Below are 17,769 nucleotides of genomic sequence, written 5' to 3' on the forward strand. Positions count from 1 at the left end.
AACAATTCGGCAATAAAAGCTAGTGATATTTACTGCTTTGCATGGTTAGTTTTGGATTTAAATCCTGCACTTCTTTGTGCATAATCTGTCTAAGTTTGACTAGATGTACAGGAATAAGCCATCAAACAATTTAAAACATGATCAGCTCCAGTACTTAATACCAGTTTCTAATGCATTGCTTTACTCACCAAGTACAGGATTGTAAAGGTTGGTAAATTTTGTAAAGGATGGAAATAAATGCGAAAGGTAGAACTTCTTAAACAAGGCAAAAAGAAACTTAAAGCCACTTTCTTGTTTCTCTTTATTCTTCCACTCTAAGCTTGCAGCCTTCAAATTAGAAGCAGAACATTAGTTAAGGAATGACACTAGACAATTCAAAAAATTGTGAGTATTCAAAATAATGTGTGAAATGCATATTCAAACACAAAACATATTTCATTCTTCCAGCTAGTCTCTTCTCCCTTTCTAGATCCAGTTAAGAAGTCAATATGTGAGAATAGCCAAGACTACCAAATCCCCTTATATTCTTCTTGTGAAAAGAAACTTAGCTTCCATCCGTGATTCTCAGATTAAGATTGTTAATGTGAATGTGGTGATTCTTGAATCTCCATTAAGGTTCAGTTGGCTGGGCAGCTGGTTTGTGATGCAGGGTGACACCAAAAACGCAGAGCAGTTCCCATACCGGCTGAGGTCATCCATTCTCAACCTTGCCCCTTGTCTGAGGTGTGGGGACCCTCAGGTTAAACTCACCACCAGTTGTCTCTCTGATGAGAGAGTGGCCATGGTCCTCCAGGACTACAGCTGCTTTCACTTTCACTTCAATAGTTCATTAGGCTTTGCAACAACCCAACTATGCATGGGACATATTAAAATAAAATAAAACATATTGGCATCTCTGTAACTCTTTTCCTTCATTTACAATTTTCATTACACTCAGCAGTATTATATTCCACAATCTAAAATGAACATTCATTAAAAATTTAAAACTCTGTGCAGATACTAGCTTTGAAAATCAACAGGTGAGTGATTCAGCATTTATGGTGGGAGTGTGCTTGCCAGGAATCACCATCACTCACCCCAGTGACATGGGGCAAAATTCCCTCATTTGTCCCCAAATAACATATACCCAAGCTACTGGATCGTCATCATCTAGGGAATCTGTCATATAAACGAACTCTGAAAAGTTCATCACTGCTATTAATGTTCTCTCTCACCTCGGAAGGAACTGTAGCCTCCCTTACAAGGGAGGGCCATTTTAAAAATTTAAACAAAAATCTGCCATCAAGCTTCTTGGAGTCCCTATGTCCACCTGATCAGTCTAAACAGCCATACCTCCACTGGCGATACACCAGACTCGTCTGAGATGCTGTGACATGAGAACTCCCCAGCCCTGCCGCTCACTAAATTACTGCCCTGTCAAGAGTTAGAAGAGACTCTACCCTACAAGTCCTTCCCAAGATGTCTGTTGCATGGTCAGGGCACAGAATATTCAAGTTCCAGCTTAGTTTCTAGCCATTCTGATTTTCCCCAGTTCCAATTCGTGCAAAAGTACGCCATATCAGTCTTGGATTTTTTGGGGCTCATTTGCTTTCGCATGAATCATATAATGTCCTTGATATTTTTCCAAATGTACCATTTTTCATCCAACATGCCACTCTGGTTTTTCAATTTATACCATACAACAAATGCCTCACTCTTGATTGTAAATTACAGCAGTTCTTTAATCAAGGGGAAATGATCCGTAATTATCAGCTGCTAGGATTGGAAGGGAGTGATGATTCCATAAGAATCATTTCCTTTAGGATACTTAACGTCCAGAAGTACCATTCAAAATTTATTCTCTGTCATTAAGCAGGTTAGGAATTCCTACTTTCCAGTATTAAGGGGGAAGCTTCCTGGTTTGTATCATGCAGTGAAGAACAAAAGCATATTATATTGCCAAGAGATTGATACATTATCAATGTATTTTCAATGGAACTGATTTACGCACAGGACAAATTTTATGAAGGACAAGAAAGGTGGGAAGGAATCAAAAAAATGACATATACATTTACAAGACTGATACAAAACATTGCTCTTTGAATGTGAATTAAAGGCATATTACTCCAATATTATATAACATTACAACCATGTTGTTAAAAGGGTTTTCTAGTAAATTGTCTGTATTTTCCTCTAAATGGATGTTATGACTGTTCCCTTTGAACCTATATATAGCAGCTGTGAGAGGTGATGTTTTGCATTTTGTGACGTTATTCAAGGTTAGGTGGAGGCGAACGATCTCATGGGGCTATTCATAGCAAGACCGGGAGCTCTCTTCATGTGTTGAGCAATACTTTGCTCTGCATTCACCACAAAAAACACAGGTTAACCAGTCATTTGACTCATTTACTGTTGTAGGACCTTGCTATTTGCAAAGTGGTGCTATGCCTGTCAAAATAACGACAGTGACTATACATTAAAAAAAAATTGGTTGCGAAGTGCTTTGGAATAACAGAGGACCTAAAAGTCACTTTATAAAAGTGTGTGACAACCTCAGGGCAGGAAAGCAAAAATAAAAAATACTAAATAAAAAAGTTACAGCTTCTGATCGCCATTCAGTATCTTTTGCTGGCAAGTGTTTATATGTGGACAATGATAAAGGCCACGGCTGTGATAACTTCAATAGTCATATATTCTATCAACATTTGCTCACATAAATTTTATGAGAGTGAGATAAAGGAGCGCTGTCAGTGCCTTTGGAACTGTTTCCCGCCAAGGGTCAGCACCTTGAAGAGTGGAAAAGAGAACACCGGGATAACAATTTTAAAAATTCTCTCGGGCATCCATTTGCAGAAGCAACAGACGTACTAAATGTACTTTCTACATATTTCAAAGTACATTTAAAAAGAAAAAGTCTTGCATTTATAGAGCAATTCCCCAACCTCAAGATGCCCAAAGCACTTTACAGTCAACCTTTAGTGTAGGGCTGAATTTTACGGGCCACCCGATGGGCAGGAAATTAGGCAGACAGGCTGGTAAATTATCTGCCACCGGCCCACCTGCCCCACCAAGTTTTTACAAGCAGCAGGGGAGGCATTGGGTGGGCTGCCCAGCCGTGGCCCAGTTGAGGCGCTTAAGTGGACAATTAATGCCAAATTAAGAGCCTTGTTCCACCGCCACTCCATTTTAATAGAGGCAAGAGAGGCCTGCACCCAATATATTGCCGAGTGAGGGGAGGGGAAATGTTGTGCCTCCATCTCAGTCCCTTGCACCAATCAGAGATTGGTCACCCCACCCCCCAACCCTCAGAGTTTTGCCACCTGCATCTATTCCCCCATCACCTCTCCAACATGCCTCCCTCCCCTCACAGAGGCCTGCCAACCCAGCCCAGCAAGATCCTAGTCTTAGCTGGGTATTGGGGCATCCATGGTTCCTTTTCCTCCTGGGCTTCCTGAACTACCGGCAGCAGCCACCAATCCTGGTGTGGTGCAGAACTGCTGTCTCTGATTTGTGAAGATGGATATTTTTCTTTTAAATATTTTTGGGAATATGGCGATATTCTGTAAAGAAGGCTGTTTGTGTGTGTGTGTGTGTGTGTGTGTGTGTGTGTGTGTGTGTGTGTGTGTGTGTGTGTGTGTGTAAGTAAATGATTTAATTAAGCTGGGGGGAAGGTTAGTGAAGGCAGCTTGTCTGTGGGAACTGGGAGATGAAAGGTAAAGGTGCTAGATGCACACATTTGTAATGAGAGGCCATGGTGAAGTTGGAATTACAAGTAAATTGGTTAGGTTTAGAAATTTGCATTACAAGATAGATGGGGGAAAAGGATATTTAAGGAAAGATGTTGATGTGTGGCTGTATAAGGGAGATATTCCGAGTCCAGATCTGTGCTGGGAGAAGGAGTGAAAGTTGTGAATTTGAAGCAGCCATCAAGTTTTCAAGCCAGAGAAGTTTTTGTTTTGAGAAAGCAGTCTCTTTCTGAACCTTTGTTTTGGAATTCCACAGCAGAGTGAAAGAGAATGAGATGTCGTGTGGTATGCCTTTTACTGAAGTGATAGCAGTTTTTGTCTTGGGTAATATTACTGGGTTTTTTAGCTCAAATCTATAAAGGTATTGCCAAGTTGTTTACTTGTGTTCTGACCAAGTGGGGTTTTTGGGAATGTTTTGCAAAACTGTTCTAATTGTGTAACTTTAATCTTGTGCTCTTCATTTTTTTTTCTTGTTAATAAATCTTTTAATGTTAAAATCCTAAAAATGCTACTGGGATTCTATGCTTCTGGGACTAGTAGTTCTTTCCCTGGCTTTCCAAACACAAAAGGATATCGTCAGTAAGACGTTTCCCTCTGGGATTTGGCTTGCCAGGCAAATAACATCGGCTGTGATCTTAACAACTTTGGGGGCTCTTGCAGGGTTTCAAATTCCTGGATTGAATTGGGATTTGTGAATCTAAAGGATACAAGAAGGAGAGTACTTAACTCAGGAGTTTTGTATTGAGGGGTTTTAAAGCGGTTGGACTGCAAAAGAGCTTTGGCAATTGCTAAGACTTTTCTGGGAGTGGAAGATGTGACTGCGGAGCATTTGAAATCTCTGATTAAAACTCAGCTGAGTGATGAATTGCAGGTTGAAATAAAAGCGGAATTTCAAATGGCTGATATAGCTAATGTGCTGACTCAGCATTTAAAGTTAGAGGAGAAGACATCTTTGTGTGTGTCACAGCTAGAGGTAGTAAGACTTCAGTTGCAAATGAAGCAGCTTGATATGGAAAGAAACAGAGAAAGGCAGGAGTTTGAACTTGATAAAGAAATGTAACCAAAAAGGCTTGAATTGGCAGAAAAAGAGAAAACTTGAATTAGAAAGAGGAGGAAAAGGACAGATTAAAATAAATAGAAATAAAAAAGCTTCAATGGGAAAGAGGAGCAAGAAAAGAAAAAGAAAACATTGCAAGAAATAGAAATGCAAAAGCTTGAACTTCAACTGCAGACAGAGAAGTTAGCAATTGAGGAAAGAGAGAAGAAAAGAAACAGAGAACTTCAGAGAGAGAAAGAAGCCAGAAAGAATGAATTGTCTGAAGTGAAACTTAGAATAAAGGAGGAAGAGAGAGACAGTGATTCAAATGATGGCTTTAATTCCTTTGAGGATTTTGATTTAACTAAAATTCTTTGGTTAATGCCTAAATTTACAGAGGATGGAGTCAAAAGATCTTTCACCTCATTTGAAAAGATTGCTTTAAAATTGAATTGGCCAAGAGATACTTAGACTATAATATTACAGTGTTTTGTCAGGTACAGCAATGAATCTGTATACTAGCTTATCAGAGGAGCAATCTGCAGATTACGAGGTAGTTAAAAGAGCAATACTACATGCTTATGAGCTTGCCCCTGAAAAGCTTATCATTTGAAGTTTAGGACTGTAAAAAGTGACCTAATCAGACATTTGTAGAGTTTGCAAGAGAAAAAGAAACTCTCTGGAATCAATGGTTTAGGGCATTGAAGTTAGACAAGGCTTTTGAAAATGTAAGATAAATTATGATTGTTGAAGAATTTAGAAGTAGTATTCCAGTAACTTTCAAAATATTTTTGATGAAAGGCAAAGTAAAAAGTTCAGGGAAGCTGCCATTTCAGCCAATTCTTATGTTATTTTACAGAGTATAGAATAGGGATCATATAGAGCTCAGCAAGGGAATTGAAGGTACAGAAAACCTAGTGATGGTAAAAGTGTTAGTAACAAGGGGCAAATTGAAGGACGCCAGTCTATTAAAAATGGAAAGGTAAAAGGCAGAGGTGAAGGTAGAAAAGTAGTATGTTACCACTGTAACAAAGCTGGACATACAAGATCAAATTGCTGGAAGTTAAACAGGAGAGCGATTGCAATGATAGGAACTCAGAACGGCTCTGAGACCAAGTGCAAGACGGACCAATGGCCTTTTTAGAGGTGAAAAAGGAAGAGCCAGTATTGAACAGAGAGTTGGGAACATGTTCACAACTTACCCAAGGAAGTTCTGAAGGGCAATTTATAGAGATGTTTAAAGACTTGATATGCGAAGGGAAAGTATATCCGTGTTCCAGGAACTGCAGGAAAAACTGTTAAGAGATACAGGGGCTAACCAGTCATTAATGTTATGGGATAGTGCCAGCTGCTGTCCAGAAAGGTTATTGCAGGAGAAAGTGTTAGTTAGTGGAATTCATGGAGGGTTCAAGACTATTTCATTATATAAACTAAACTTTAAAAATGATTTGAAAACAGGAGAGGTGATTGTTGGGAGTGGTGGAGAAATTGCCCGTTACAGGGTTTCAATTTGTTCCAGGGAATGATATAGCTGGATTGCAAATATCGACTATGCCTACTACAGTAGAGAACTCTGGTGAGATGCAATCAAGAGGTTTTACAGAAAGGGCATCATGGGCTGTTTCCAGATTGTGTGGTGACAAGGTCACAGGCACACAAGTTTAAACAGGACAAGGAAGAATCTAAAATACAGGGGGAGGATGTTGAACCGTAGTTGGCTGGATCAATCTTTGAAAAGATTACTCAGGAAGAGGAGATTAGAAAGAACGAGGCTGAGGTGTTTAGTTCATTGAAGTTAGTGGAGTTACACCAGCAGGATCTAGACTTAAAACAGTTATAGCTTGACAGGGAGGTTAAACAGAAGGTGATACTGGTAGTGGTAAAGGCGGGGGGGGGGGGGGGTGCGGTGGTGGGGGAAACAACACAGAAATTAAGGGTTCTGAAATTGACTTTCCTCTGATTAAATTGGACAATGAGGAAGTACTTAAGAATCTAAATGTGATATTAAGTTACCTCCCAGAAAACTGTCAGTGATTTACAAAAGCAGTTGCAGTCCACAAAACAATTTGTGGAAATAGACCAGGAAGACAAATTTGGCTTTGCATGATGTTGATGTGGGGGAATTCAGTTTCAATAAGGCAACACCCATATAGATTAAATCCAGTAAAATTGACTCAAGTGTGGAAAGAAATTGAATTTTGCTTCAAAATGACATTATAGAGCCCAGTCTCAGTAACTGGAGTTCACCTATTGTAATTGTGATCCATCTGGTTTTAGCATCAAGACTATGTATTGGTTACCGCAAAGTAAACACAATAACAAAGGCAGATTCATATCCTATTCCACGATTGGAGGATTGTATACGCAGAGGGTAGTGGGTGTCTGGAATTCGCTGCCCTTGTTGGTGGTAGAGGCAGAAACTCTAAACTCTTTTAAAAAGTACCTGGATCTGCACCTTAAGTGCTGTAAGCTGCAGGGCTATGGGCTGGGTGCAGGAAGGTGGGATTAGAAAGGGCATCTGGGTGTCCTAGGGCTGGCATGGACAAGATGACCACCTCCTGTCTATAACTTTTCTATGATTCTATGTATTGAAAAAGTGGGACAGTCAGCATTTATCACAAAAATTGACTTGCAAAGTAATGCCTTCTGGTATGAAAAATGCACCAGCAACATAGCGACTAACAAAGTGATTGAAGGACTGGGCAATTGTGCTGTTTATATTGATGGCTAACTTGGGAGGAACACCTATGACATTTAAACATACTGTCTGACCAACTACAGGAAGCCAATTTGGTTATAAATTTGGCTGAAAGTGAATTTGTGAAAGTAGAAGTTACATATTTAGACAACACTGTTGGACATGGTCAAATGGCCCCACGAGATGCGAAAGTAAGAGCTATTGTAGAGTTCCCAATGCCTACAGCAAAATGGGAAGTTTTGAGATTTCTGGGCATGAGTGGATTTTATCTGAAATTTGTGCCAAATTACAGCAGTGTAGTTGCTCCACTGACTAGATTATTGAAAAGAACAGGAGATTCCAATGGACGCAGGAGTGTCAGATTGTATTTGATAGCTTGAAAGCTGTACTAGCCACTACACCTGTTCTAGCAGCACCTGATTACACAAAGCAGTTTAATAGCTGTTGACGCCAGTGATGTGGGTGTTGATGTGTTGCTACAGGAAGATGAACTGGATCCTGAGAAACCAGTGGGGTTTCTCATGGAAGCTAAATGTGCATCCAAAGAAACATTCAACTATAGGAAGATAGACTAAGCTTGGTCTTAGCTTTGAAGCATTTGGAAGCGTATGTTGCAAACAACTCATCAGAGACAGTTGTATATACCGACCACAATCCTTTAACGTTTTTGAAAAGTTTTGAGATAAAAACTCCAGACTGAACCGGTGGAGTTTGTTATTGCAACCATTCAATTTAAAAATTATATACGTGTCTGGATGAGAGAATTTAATTGCAGATGTGTTGTCAAGGGCTTAAATTCAATAACACTAGGATGTTAGGAAATTGAGAATGGACTGGAATGAACTTTTTTCTTAAATTTTATTTGACCTGAAAGTGGAGGCAGTAGGAAAAAAGAAAGATTTGTATTTTGGAAATGCTGAGTTCAAAGAGGTGCTTAGGACACTGGTATCTAAGATGAAATAGGAAAAGGATATTTAAGGAAAGATGTTGAGCTAAGCTGTGGGGCTGTATGGGGGAGATGATCTGAGATCAGATCTGTGCTGGGAGAAGGTGTGAAAGTTGTGAATTTGAAGCAGCCAGCAAGTTTTCAAGCCAGAGAAGACTTTGTTTTGAGAAAGCAGTCTCTTTCTGAACCTTTGTTTTGGATCTCCACAGCACAGTGAAAGAGAGTGAGAAGTCGTGTGTTATACCTTTCACTAAAGTGATAGCAGTTTTTGTCTTGGGTAATATTAGTCAATTTTTATAGTTCAAATCTATAAGTAAGGTGTTGCCAAGTAGTTTACTTGTGTGTTCTGGCCAAGTGTGTTTTTTTGGGGGGATGTTTTGTAAAACTGTTTTAGTTGCGTAATTTTAATCTTGTGTGCTCAATTTTTTTTCTTCTTGTTAATGAATCTTCTAATGTTAAAATCCTAGAGGTATTACTGGGATTCTATGCTTCTGGGATCTGTAGTTCTTTCCCTTGTTTTCAAAATACAAAAAAAAGGTTATGATCAGTAAGACAAGTTTCCCGCTGGGATTTGGCTTGCACAGCAAATAACACTGGCTATGATCGTAACAGTTTGGCCAGCAGCTCTGTGAGGTGGTGTGTGGTGGAAGACCTGCCTCAGACTAACTAATATGCCATCATCTGAAAATTAGAGCGGAGCGAGCCACTCTTAACATTTACGCTGGGCCCTCAGCTTATAATCCAGCTCATTGTTTCTGTTACAATGCAGGAAACATGGTAGGCAATTTACACACAGCAAGCTCTCACAAATAGCAATATGATAACAACCAGATAATCTGTTTTAGTGATGTTGATTCAGAGATAAATATTGGCCGTAACACTGGGCTAACTCCCGTGCTCTTCTGAAATAGTATAATGGGATCTTTTAGGTCCACCTGAGGTGATGAACACCCCTTATAACGTTTCATCTGAAAAATGACACCTCTAACAGTACACCACTACCTCAATATTCCTCGAGCATAAACCTGGATTTTTGCATTTAGCTCTCGTAGGATGTGAACCCACAATCTTCTGATTCAGGTGAGAATACTACCAACTGAGTCATAACTATAAATCCAATAATAGCTTGATTATAAATTATATTTATTCCATTTGCATTCAACTACTCATTGGCTATAAATTCATTTCTTGCCCGCATGGTAAAACACGCACTGATCCACACTCAACTAGACCATTTCAGCATTATTATAAAGATGCTTGATTTACCTGGATTACCATGTACTTCAGAAGAACTTGAAGGAAATACAAAGTCTGGTCATCTGATATCTTTTCCCCCAACACCGATGGTAACAGAGGAGTAATGTCTTCTGCAGCAATTTTTACTAAGCAAAAAATAAGTAAAACATTATCACTCTCTGATTTTGTGCTGATTCAATTGATAAAAAATCTTTCCCCAGTTTTTTTTATATAACCTTCATGAATTGGAAACCCAATGAAAAGGAGGCCCAAAGCTGTTCATCCTTTCCCGATAAGCATAACCTGGCATTTCTGGTATCACCTTCGTATTTTTTTTGCATTCTCCCCAATGCATCTATGCTCTTTGTATAATACAGCAATTAGAACTGTGCACAGTAATCCAAGAGCAGTCTAATCAATCCATACAGGTTTATCAAAACTTCCCTACTTTTCAATTGTAACCCTCTAGAAATAAATCCTACTTCTTGTTTGCTTTTTACCTGCATCACTGCTTTTGGTGACATGGCTTCTGAATATTGCAAAACACAAAGCCTGCCATGAATCAATGCAATTTTGTTTCAAAAAATATTCCATGTCGTATTTAGGAGTAATAACTCAGTGCTGTTTGACTAACACAGCTCGAAATAGGTTAGACAAAAAATAAGCATTTTAGTCAGTAACAAGTTTAATAAATAATTAAGAATGTATTTTAGAAAATACACAGAACCATTTATAGTTATAATGGGGTACAGTAATTAGTTCCTTAGTAAATAAAAAAGACTTATTCAAAAGCTTTTAAAATGTTTCTATTAGCAGGCTTGCCCCCCCAAAAGAACCAGCTTAATTTTCAGGCTCTTTACAAAGGCCTGCAAAAGAATGCAATTAGCAAGTCCCAATGGTGAATTAATTCACTTTGGCTGATTCGTCATGGGTGAGCCAGCTTCCAACACAATTTTTTTTAAAAAACAAGCACAAAACTCAAGAAACCTCTCTTCATACTGAACATAATTTGCACTTAGCATTCCATGATCTTTTGCACAGGTTATGCAGATTTCAAGCCAATTGCGCCAGTGCAAATAAGTGGAAATTCCAGACCATAGTCTCAAACATCTTTATGCAACTTTGTCAGCACTGGGTAGCGAAAAGTACTGAGGGAAAGGTTAATTTTGGAGGTGCCCGTTACCTTCATGCAATGGTACAAAGGTGATGCTAATATAAATATATAAAAATGCTAATGACATTGCTGTTGTCCCACTTTTATTAGGCTGGATTACTAACCATCATATAGATTATAGGAGGGGTTTATGAGTGTATCTAAAGTACATGGTCCAATTCGAGATGAAACAGCTGGAAAGCCAGGGACTAGACAAGCAAATAAGGTGAGCTGCTCATCTGAAGAATTCTCTTGCAATGCTTGAAGCCAAAGCAGGTAGAGTCGAATTCCTTCACATCTTATCTGAGGAGAAAATTTATACAATGCTAGTCAAATCTCATCAAGGTTTGCATGGTTGCAACGATGTACAAGTCGTATCATGGTGTATACTAACAGTCAAAAGAATTTCATCCATGCTATTAGTTTTGCATCCATCAATGTCCAGTCAAATCTACCCAGACCAGCTTTTTTAATTAAGATTATGTGGAGCAGCCAATTAAAAAAAGTCTTTTTTTTCTGCAGTGCACTGACCAATTGCTCTGAGGTGCCAATTACTCTTAACGAGTGCAATTCCCACACTCACACTATCTGCCTTTATTCCAGGCAGCCTTCTGTCTTGAGAAAATGGCACTAACCATTTGCCAGTACCACAGGTGTCAAATACAAAGGCAGTTAACCCGTATTAAGTGGGCCTGCTATTTTGAACAGTTCACGAACCTTGAAATTGACTATGCCTGCTGTGAAGGACATTAACAAATGCAGCAGTAGCGACTCAAGAACTTTGAAATTGACCAGGGCAAGGCAGTTTCATTTTTACTACTTAAAGTGGTTCCACTGAATCATTGTAACATTTTGCAATCTGTACTGTAACTAAAAACGAGCTCCCAATTCAAGTTCACAAATGTCTCGTATCGAGCAGAATGGAAAATAGAAAACATTAGCCCAACCAATATTTGGTGCAATTAAACATTATTTCAGTGTTGCCTGGAAAACGTGTTTTTTTTTTTGTTGAGCAAGTACCTTGACCGATTAGACCAAATAGTCAGTGGAGAAAATAATTGTCAGGCTCTCAATGACACTGGTGCCAAAGTATTTGCCTGGGTTTTGGAAGGAGGCAAGTACTCTTTGGAACCATAGTACTCTTTTCAAGAAGGGCCCATCATTATCTTTGCAGAGCAATTTCAAATGTACAATAATTGCAGCTTTCATCACATCCAGAGAATTAAGGAAATCTTGTGCATAGGGAGACCTACCTTTAGGATGATCCCCAAAAGGCCACAACCCTTGCACAAGATGAGGGCCAACATTATAAAAAGTTCTGACAACTAATATTCTTACCTTCATAGGAACTTGCATCTTCAAATACATAACTCACCATTTTGCATATTTCAACCAGCACTTTCTACCAGTTGTTCTGCACCTTTATGTTGGGGTATTTAAACATTGACCCTGTTCCCCAAACTTCAATCCAGGCTTCCACTGTTGACTTTAAGTTTCTCCTTTCTGTATCTAGCCTATTATGCTATCGCAGATTTTAAATTAGCAGAAGGAGTTCAGATTGAAATTAGGGAGGCAAGTAGCCCCTTGAATATCACAGCACAGGACACAAAGCAATACCAAAAACCAACTGAAATAATTCTATGGTCAACAAAATCTTTAGGGAACAAAACTTCCAAGATTACAGGACAATAACAACATATAATAAATTAATGAAATTGCATGTGTTTGTTACTTATAAGTGCAATTTACAGCATACACACAGGCCAATTGGTGTAAATGTTCCACATGACCCTCCCCTCACCCTACTTCATTTAACTCTACCAATATATCCTTCTCTTCCTTACTCTATTTACTTGCTTAGCTACGTCTTAAATGCAATGACCCTATTTGTCTCAACATATATATATATTACATTAAAAGCCTCTATCAGGTCACCTTTCAGCCTTCCCTTCACTGGGCAGTTTTGTTCAAGTGTAATTTTGATACTCCCCAAACAATTTGAATCAAATTTTACAATACTTTGTGCATTCCACATTAGGATAATTTAATATGCAACCCAACTGTGTAAGGTTACTTCTAAGCATTCCAACTATTAAAATGTGACCACTTCAACATTAGCAAGAATCAAATTGACTGTCATTATGTGGCTCAGTTTAGCTTTTGCTTTTCATAAAATTTGAGAGTTACAAAAGATCCTAATTCAAACAGGAGAAACTACAATGTGTTATTAATCCAAAGACTTAGAGACTGAGATGAACAATACCATCTACTAAGCATGCAAAGTCACTTGAAAGATCAACATTCAAATTTAGGCTACAATAATCTTTCGCTTTTATTACATTTAATGATGGGTTAACTTAAGCGCCATTCATAAACATTTCGCAAAGTCTTGCCCAAAGGCCAATTACATAAACAGATGACATATAACACATTGCTTATGCACATGTTTGCAAAGAAGCAATGTCACTCAAGAGGCTTGGCACAACCTACAACAAATTAAGCCATCTGTTGTGCACTTGTTTCTAACAATGTCTGTATTTTGTCACAGGGACAAATATTTCAGTTTACTACAACATTGGAAGGCATCCAGCAAACTCCCAGTGCAACTTCACAAGTGGAGCTGCAAATTATGAGAAGGGTCATTAAGAGGTCACTCTCACACACCTCCTAGATATTAGATGTGAAACAGACCCAAGGGAATTGGATGCTTAACCTCCCCTACCTCATTCCTCTGAATTAGAACCTAGAGAACCAGAAAAAATGGGGGAGATAAGCTGAAAGAAGGGTATATAGCCTCACCAAACAAAATAGATTAAAGTTCTTACCTTAACAGAGTTTCCAGTGTGCAGAAGTTTCTTCAAAATTGAGCCTGAAGTATTAATTTGGTTGCAAATTAAAGATTGCAGATTATAAACATGTAAATAAGATAAGCAGTGTCAGATACTGCTAAGGTAGCAAAACGCAAAAAACTCTTTCACACAACAATTTGAAAGGGCTGGAGGGTGTCTTTTAATTGCACATGTACAACTTACTGAAACTATAAGAAGATTCATCAGAAAAGTTAATTTAGCTATGCTAGTAAAATCAGTTTAATTGAAATGAATCAAACAAACTCTCTTTCTTCCAACCCTTCCATTCAGCACAATGGACCAAGTTTACCCAAATAAAGGACCCATATGGGATAGGAGGGTTGCAGGTTCAATCTTGGATCCAAAGCCGAATTTGATGGCCTCACTTCAACTTCTGTTCAATACAGTTTGCCAAAGCATCCGCAAGTTAGGGAGGGGAGCATACATCAGAGTACCCATGCCAGATCACTATTCAGAATCTCTGGACAAGTGTCAGGTTGAGCTCCACTGTGATGGCATCCATATTTAGAAAGCTTACCAAAACTCAAAGTTCACAAAATGATAATGGCAATTATGGCAAGTTAGAAGGTAAACTGCAACTCATGGGCCTGCTCAGCAGTAGGAAGCAATGCCTACAGGAAGGAGGAACAGAAAACTGTTGAGGGAAAAATGCGCCCCAGAGATAATTATCTTCCAAATTTCTTTAACAGAATAGCAATATGCAAAAGAAAGATTCTGTTATTAACTTATCAAAATTGATGCCAAAATAATTAGTAAGTAGAGGAGCCAGGAAGAAAAAAGGTAACTGTTTAAGAAACGACTGGAAATATTTCTGCCAGAGTCAGAAGATTGTAAATTCAACACCCTACTCCAGAACCTGAGGATATAATGTAGGCTGGCACTTAATGCAGTGTTGCATTTTAGGAGGCCATCGTTTGGATGAGGCATTAAACTGAAACCTTGTCTGTCTAATCAGGTGGACATGGCACCTTCAAAGACTAGCAGGCAGGTCTGTCAGTCCCAGGCATTGTTAATTTAACAGCATCACCAAAACACATAAACCAGTCATTTATTTCATTAACTGTTTGTGTAATCAGGTATCCAAAGCCAATCTGATGACTGAGCACACTAGAACCAAGTAGAAGCCTACCCATCAGCCCATTTCACTCCTGTTTGCATTATTACTAGTTGCAGCCCTGCCTGACAGATGTGTTTAGAGGTGACATATGATGCTTCAGGCTGAATCAGGCATAGTTCTGACTGCGTAACTGCTGACTAATGTTCAACTGAACCTAGCACACAAGCTCTACGCCACTTAAACTACGTATATAACTATCAGCAACTTAATCTTCTGAATGGTTCATAACTCTTCTTTATATAAAAAAATGTATGGCATTTTGACAAAAAACGTTTAGTACAATCAATGTACAAATATTGGCCAGTAAACAAAAGGTCAACCCTTGTGCATTAACTAGCTACAGAGCCAACAAGCTTGAAGAATGTAAGTGGTCCAGTGCCAAGTCTGGCTGAACTCTCCTGAAGTGTGAAACAAATAAAAGGTACTGAAAAACATTATCTTTAGTTCATTCACCTACTATAAGAATGAAATGTTTTGTATTTAAAACCACCTGATCATGTGCTTTAGGATGTTCTAAAGTTATGTAGAATCGAAAGCACAAAACAGGTCACTCAGTTGGCATATGCTCATGTTTAGACTCCACATAAGCTTCCTCACACTCATTACCTCTGAGCACCCTGATCATGTATTGTTATATACCCCTCTTCCTTGTCTGCATCCAGCTTTCTCTAAATACACCACAGCTGTCCATTTCAATCCCTCCATGTGGCATGTTTTCACATGTGTACAGAAATTCCTCCCAAATTCTTTATTTAATCTGTCAGTGGCTATCATATTTATGCACTCTTTTTCTCACAAGGGAAGTTGCTCCACAACCAACCTATCAAACCCCTTAATAGTCTTAAAGAATGCATTTTTTAAAACATTTCTCTTTTCCAGAGAAAGCCCCAGCCTGCTCAATCTTTCCTGACAAATGGGTCCTGTAAATTCTGGTAGCGTCCTTATAAATCATCTCTGCACTTTCTGCAGTCTTAAATATCTTTTTTTGTAGTATGAATACCAAGCTGCACATGGTTTTCCAAGTGTGGTACAACCAAAGTTCCATTTAAATTAAACTTTACTTGTCTACTTTTCTATTTTATTCCTCTACAGATGAGCCTCGGTACTCTTTATGGCCTTATAAGGTGTGCTACTTTTAGCGATTCACACACCTGTGCTCCCAAACCTCTTTGTTCCTCTACTGATTTAAGGTATAAATGGCCTCCTTATATTTCCTATCAAAATGGAGCATCTCTCACTTCACTATACTGAATTTAATTTGCCATTTATCCACCAACTTTGTAAGCCTGTTTTTGTCTTCTTGTATTTTGATAAGTCCTCCTGAGTCTTGGTGCCTGGGAGTCTGGATAGACTCCTGACTGAAAGGTCAGGTCTTTTGGGTTTGTATGTATATATACACTTCTTTAAAGTCAGGTTTTACAACCCTTGAAGGTAAAGGGATAGGATAAAAGTTAAGTGATTCTGGAGAAAAAAAACTTCACTGTCGCCTAGCAGCAATGGTCCAGGGGCAGACACAGGAAAAGACAGAAAAGACAGTTCAGCGTGTGTCAGAGGGGGAGACAGGAATTCCAAGCTCTCTGATAAGACAGACTACAAGGCTATTGGAGACATTAGTTCACTGAATAATCAGTTACAGAACTCAGTAAAGTGATCTGTTTAGCAGAAGTGCTCCTGGAAAACTGAGTTTAGAGTGCAGCTTTTGGTGTCTCGGGAGAGATACAAGTTGGGTGAAAGGCATCATGTGAATGCTCAAGATTTCACGGGAAGAAAATTGTTTGCAACTGTGCCAGTCCTAAATGAGAAGCTTTTGTATCAAGCTAATGGTAACTCTTTACTGGTTTATGTGTCTGTAATATATTACTAGGTAAAGGAATAGCGTGAATTTGAAGCATCTTCTTGTATTTGTATCAAGATCTTTCCAACTTTTTTGTCTGGTGTAAGGAAGTTCATTTTTTCTTGTTTAATAAATATTTTATTTTGTATTAAAAGTTTATCAGCAGGCTCTTGGGAATTTGTGCAGTAACTTTCCTCCACAGTTTCTAAAAAGAAAGTTAGGATCTATCAAACCAGGTTTCACTCTGGGATCTGACTTATCCACTATTAACATCAGCTGGGATCATACAGTGGGGGCTCGTCAGGATCAAAAATTCTTAAATTGAAATGGAATCTGTGAATCCTTAAAGAAATGAATACATGGAGGTGATTGGCACAGGAACAGGATTTGCTGTGAAGTATATTACACTTGTAGGGACTCAACATGGCTTTTCCTATTGCTAAGACTTTTCTGGGAGTAAAAAATGTAACAGTGGATTATTTTAAATTCTTGACTACGGTTACACTAAGAGAGTTAGATGATATATTGAAGGTAGAAATAAACGCAGGATGCTATAAGGATGATCTGATTAAAGGAATTCCATCTGAGTATCATATTGAAATTTTATAAGTGGCGCATAAAATTCCAATGGCAGGTCATTTAGGTGTAAGGAGAACGCAAGCTAACAATGAAACATTTTTATTGGCCAGGACTGCATAAAGACATAGCTAAATTCTGCCAGAAATATCATACATGTCATATGATAGGGAAAGCCCAATTGGCAATTAAACTTGCACTTTTAATTCAGATATCAGCTTTTGAAGGAGCATTTAACAGGATATTAATAGATTATGTAGTACCTATACCTAAAGCTCAAAGTGGGAATCAATATTTTTCAAAAATTATGGATGTCTCAGCAAGTGATAGTGGAAAGGTTAGTTCAATTTTTTTTTTTAACAAGAGATGGATAACCTAAGAAAATATAATCAGATCAAGGCTCAAATTTTATGTCACAAGTATTCAAATAAATAAGGAGTAGTTTGGGAACAATACAATTTAACTCTTCAGCTTATCACCCGCAGTCACAAAGTGCATCAGAAAGATGGCATCAAACTTTAAAGACCACGATTAAAACCTATCATCAGGAACGTCCTAATGATGGAGATAAAGGAATT

The 17,769-nt window shown here is 38.5% G+C and overlaps 1 protein-coding gene across 8 annotated transcripts in view; it reads right to left on the minus strand.

Moving 5' to 3' along the window:
• ralgapa2 (Ral GTPase activating protein catalytic subunit alpha 2) overlaps positions 1-17,769 on the minus strand; it is a 554,472-nt gene that overhangs the window by 411,289 nt on the left and 125,414 nt on the right. For all 8 annotated transcript variants that reach the window (XR_005942422.1, XR_005942420.1, XR_005942421.1 and 5 more), the window contains exons 5-8: positions 13,620-13,663; positions 10,920-11,097; positions 9,672-9,787; positions 189-327 (exon numbers count right to left, since the gene is read on the minus strand). Coding sequence is in view for 5 of the 8 variants with exons in the window: in XM_041183014.1 (XP_041038948.1) it covers positions 189-327; positions 9,672-9,787; positions 10,920-11,097; positions 13,620-13,663 (477 nt within the window). In the remaining 3 variants the exon portion in view is untranslated. The remainder of the gene's footprint in view (positions 1-188; positions 328-9,671; positions 9,788-10,919; positions 11,098-13,619; positions 13,664-17,769) is intronic.

Source organism: Carcharodon carcharias, chromosome 2 (genome assembly GCF_017639515.1).
Source record: "Carcharodon carcharias isolate sCarCar2 chromosome 2, sCarCar2.pri, whole genome shotgun sequence".
In the NCBI taxonomy this organism is placed as follows: Eukaryota; Metazoa; Chordata; class Chondrichthyes; order Lamniformes; family Lamnidae; genus Carcharodon; species Carcharodon carcharias.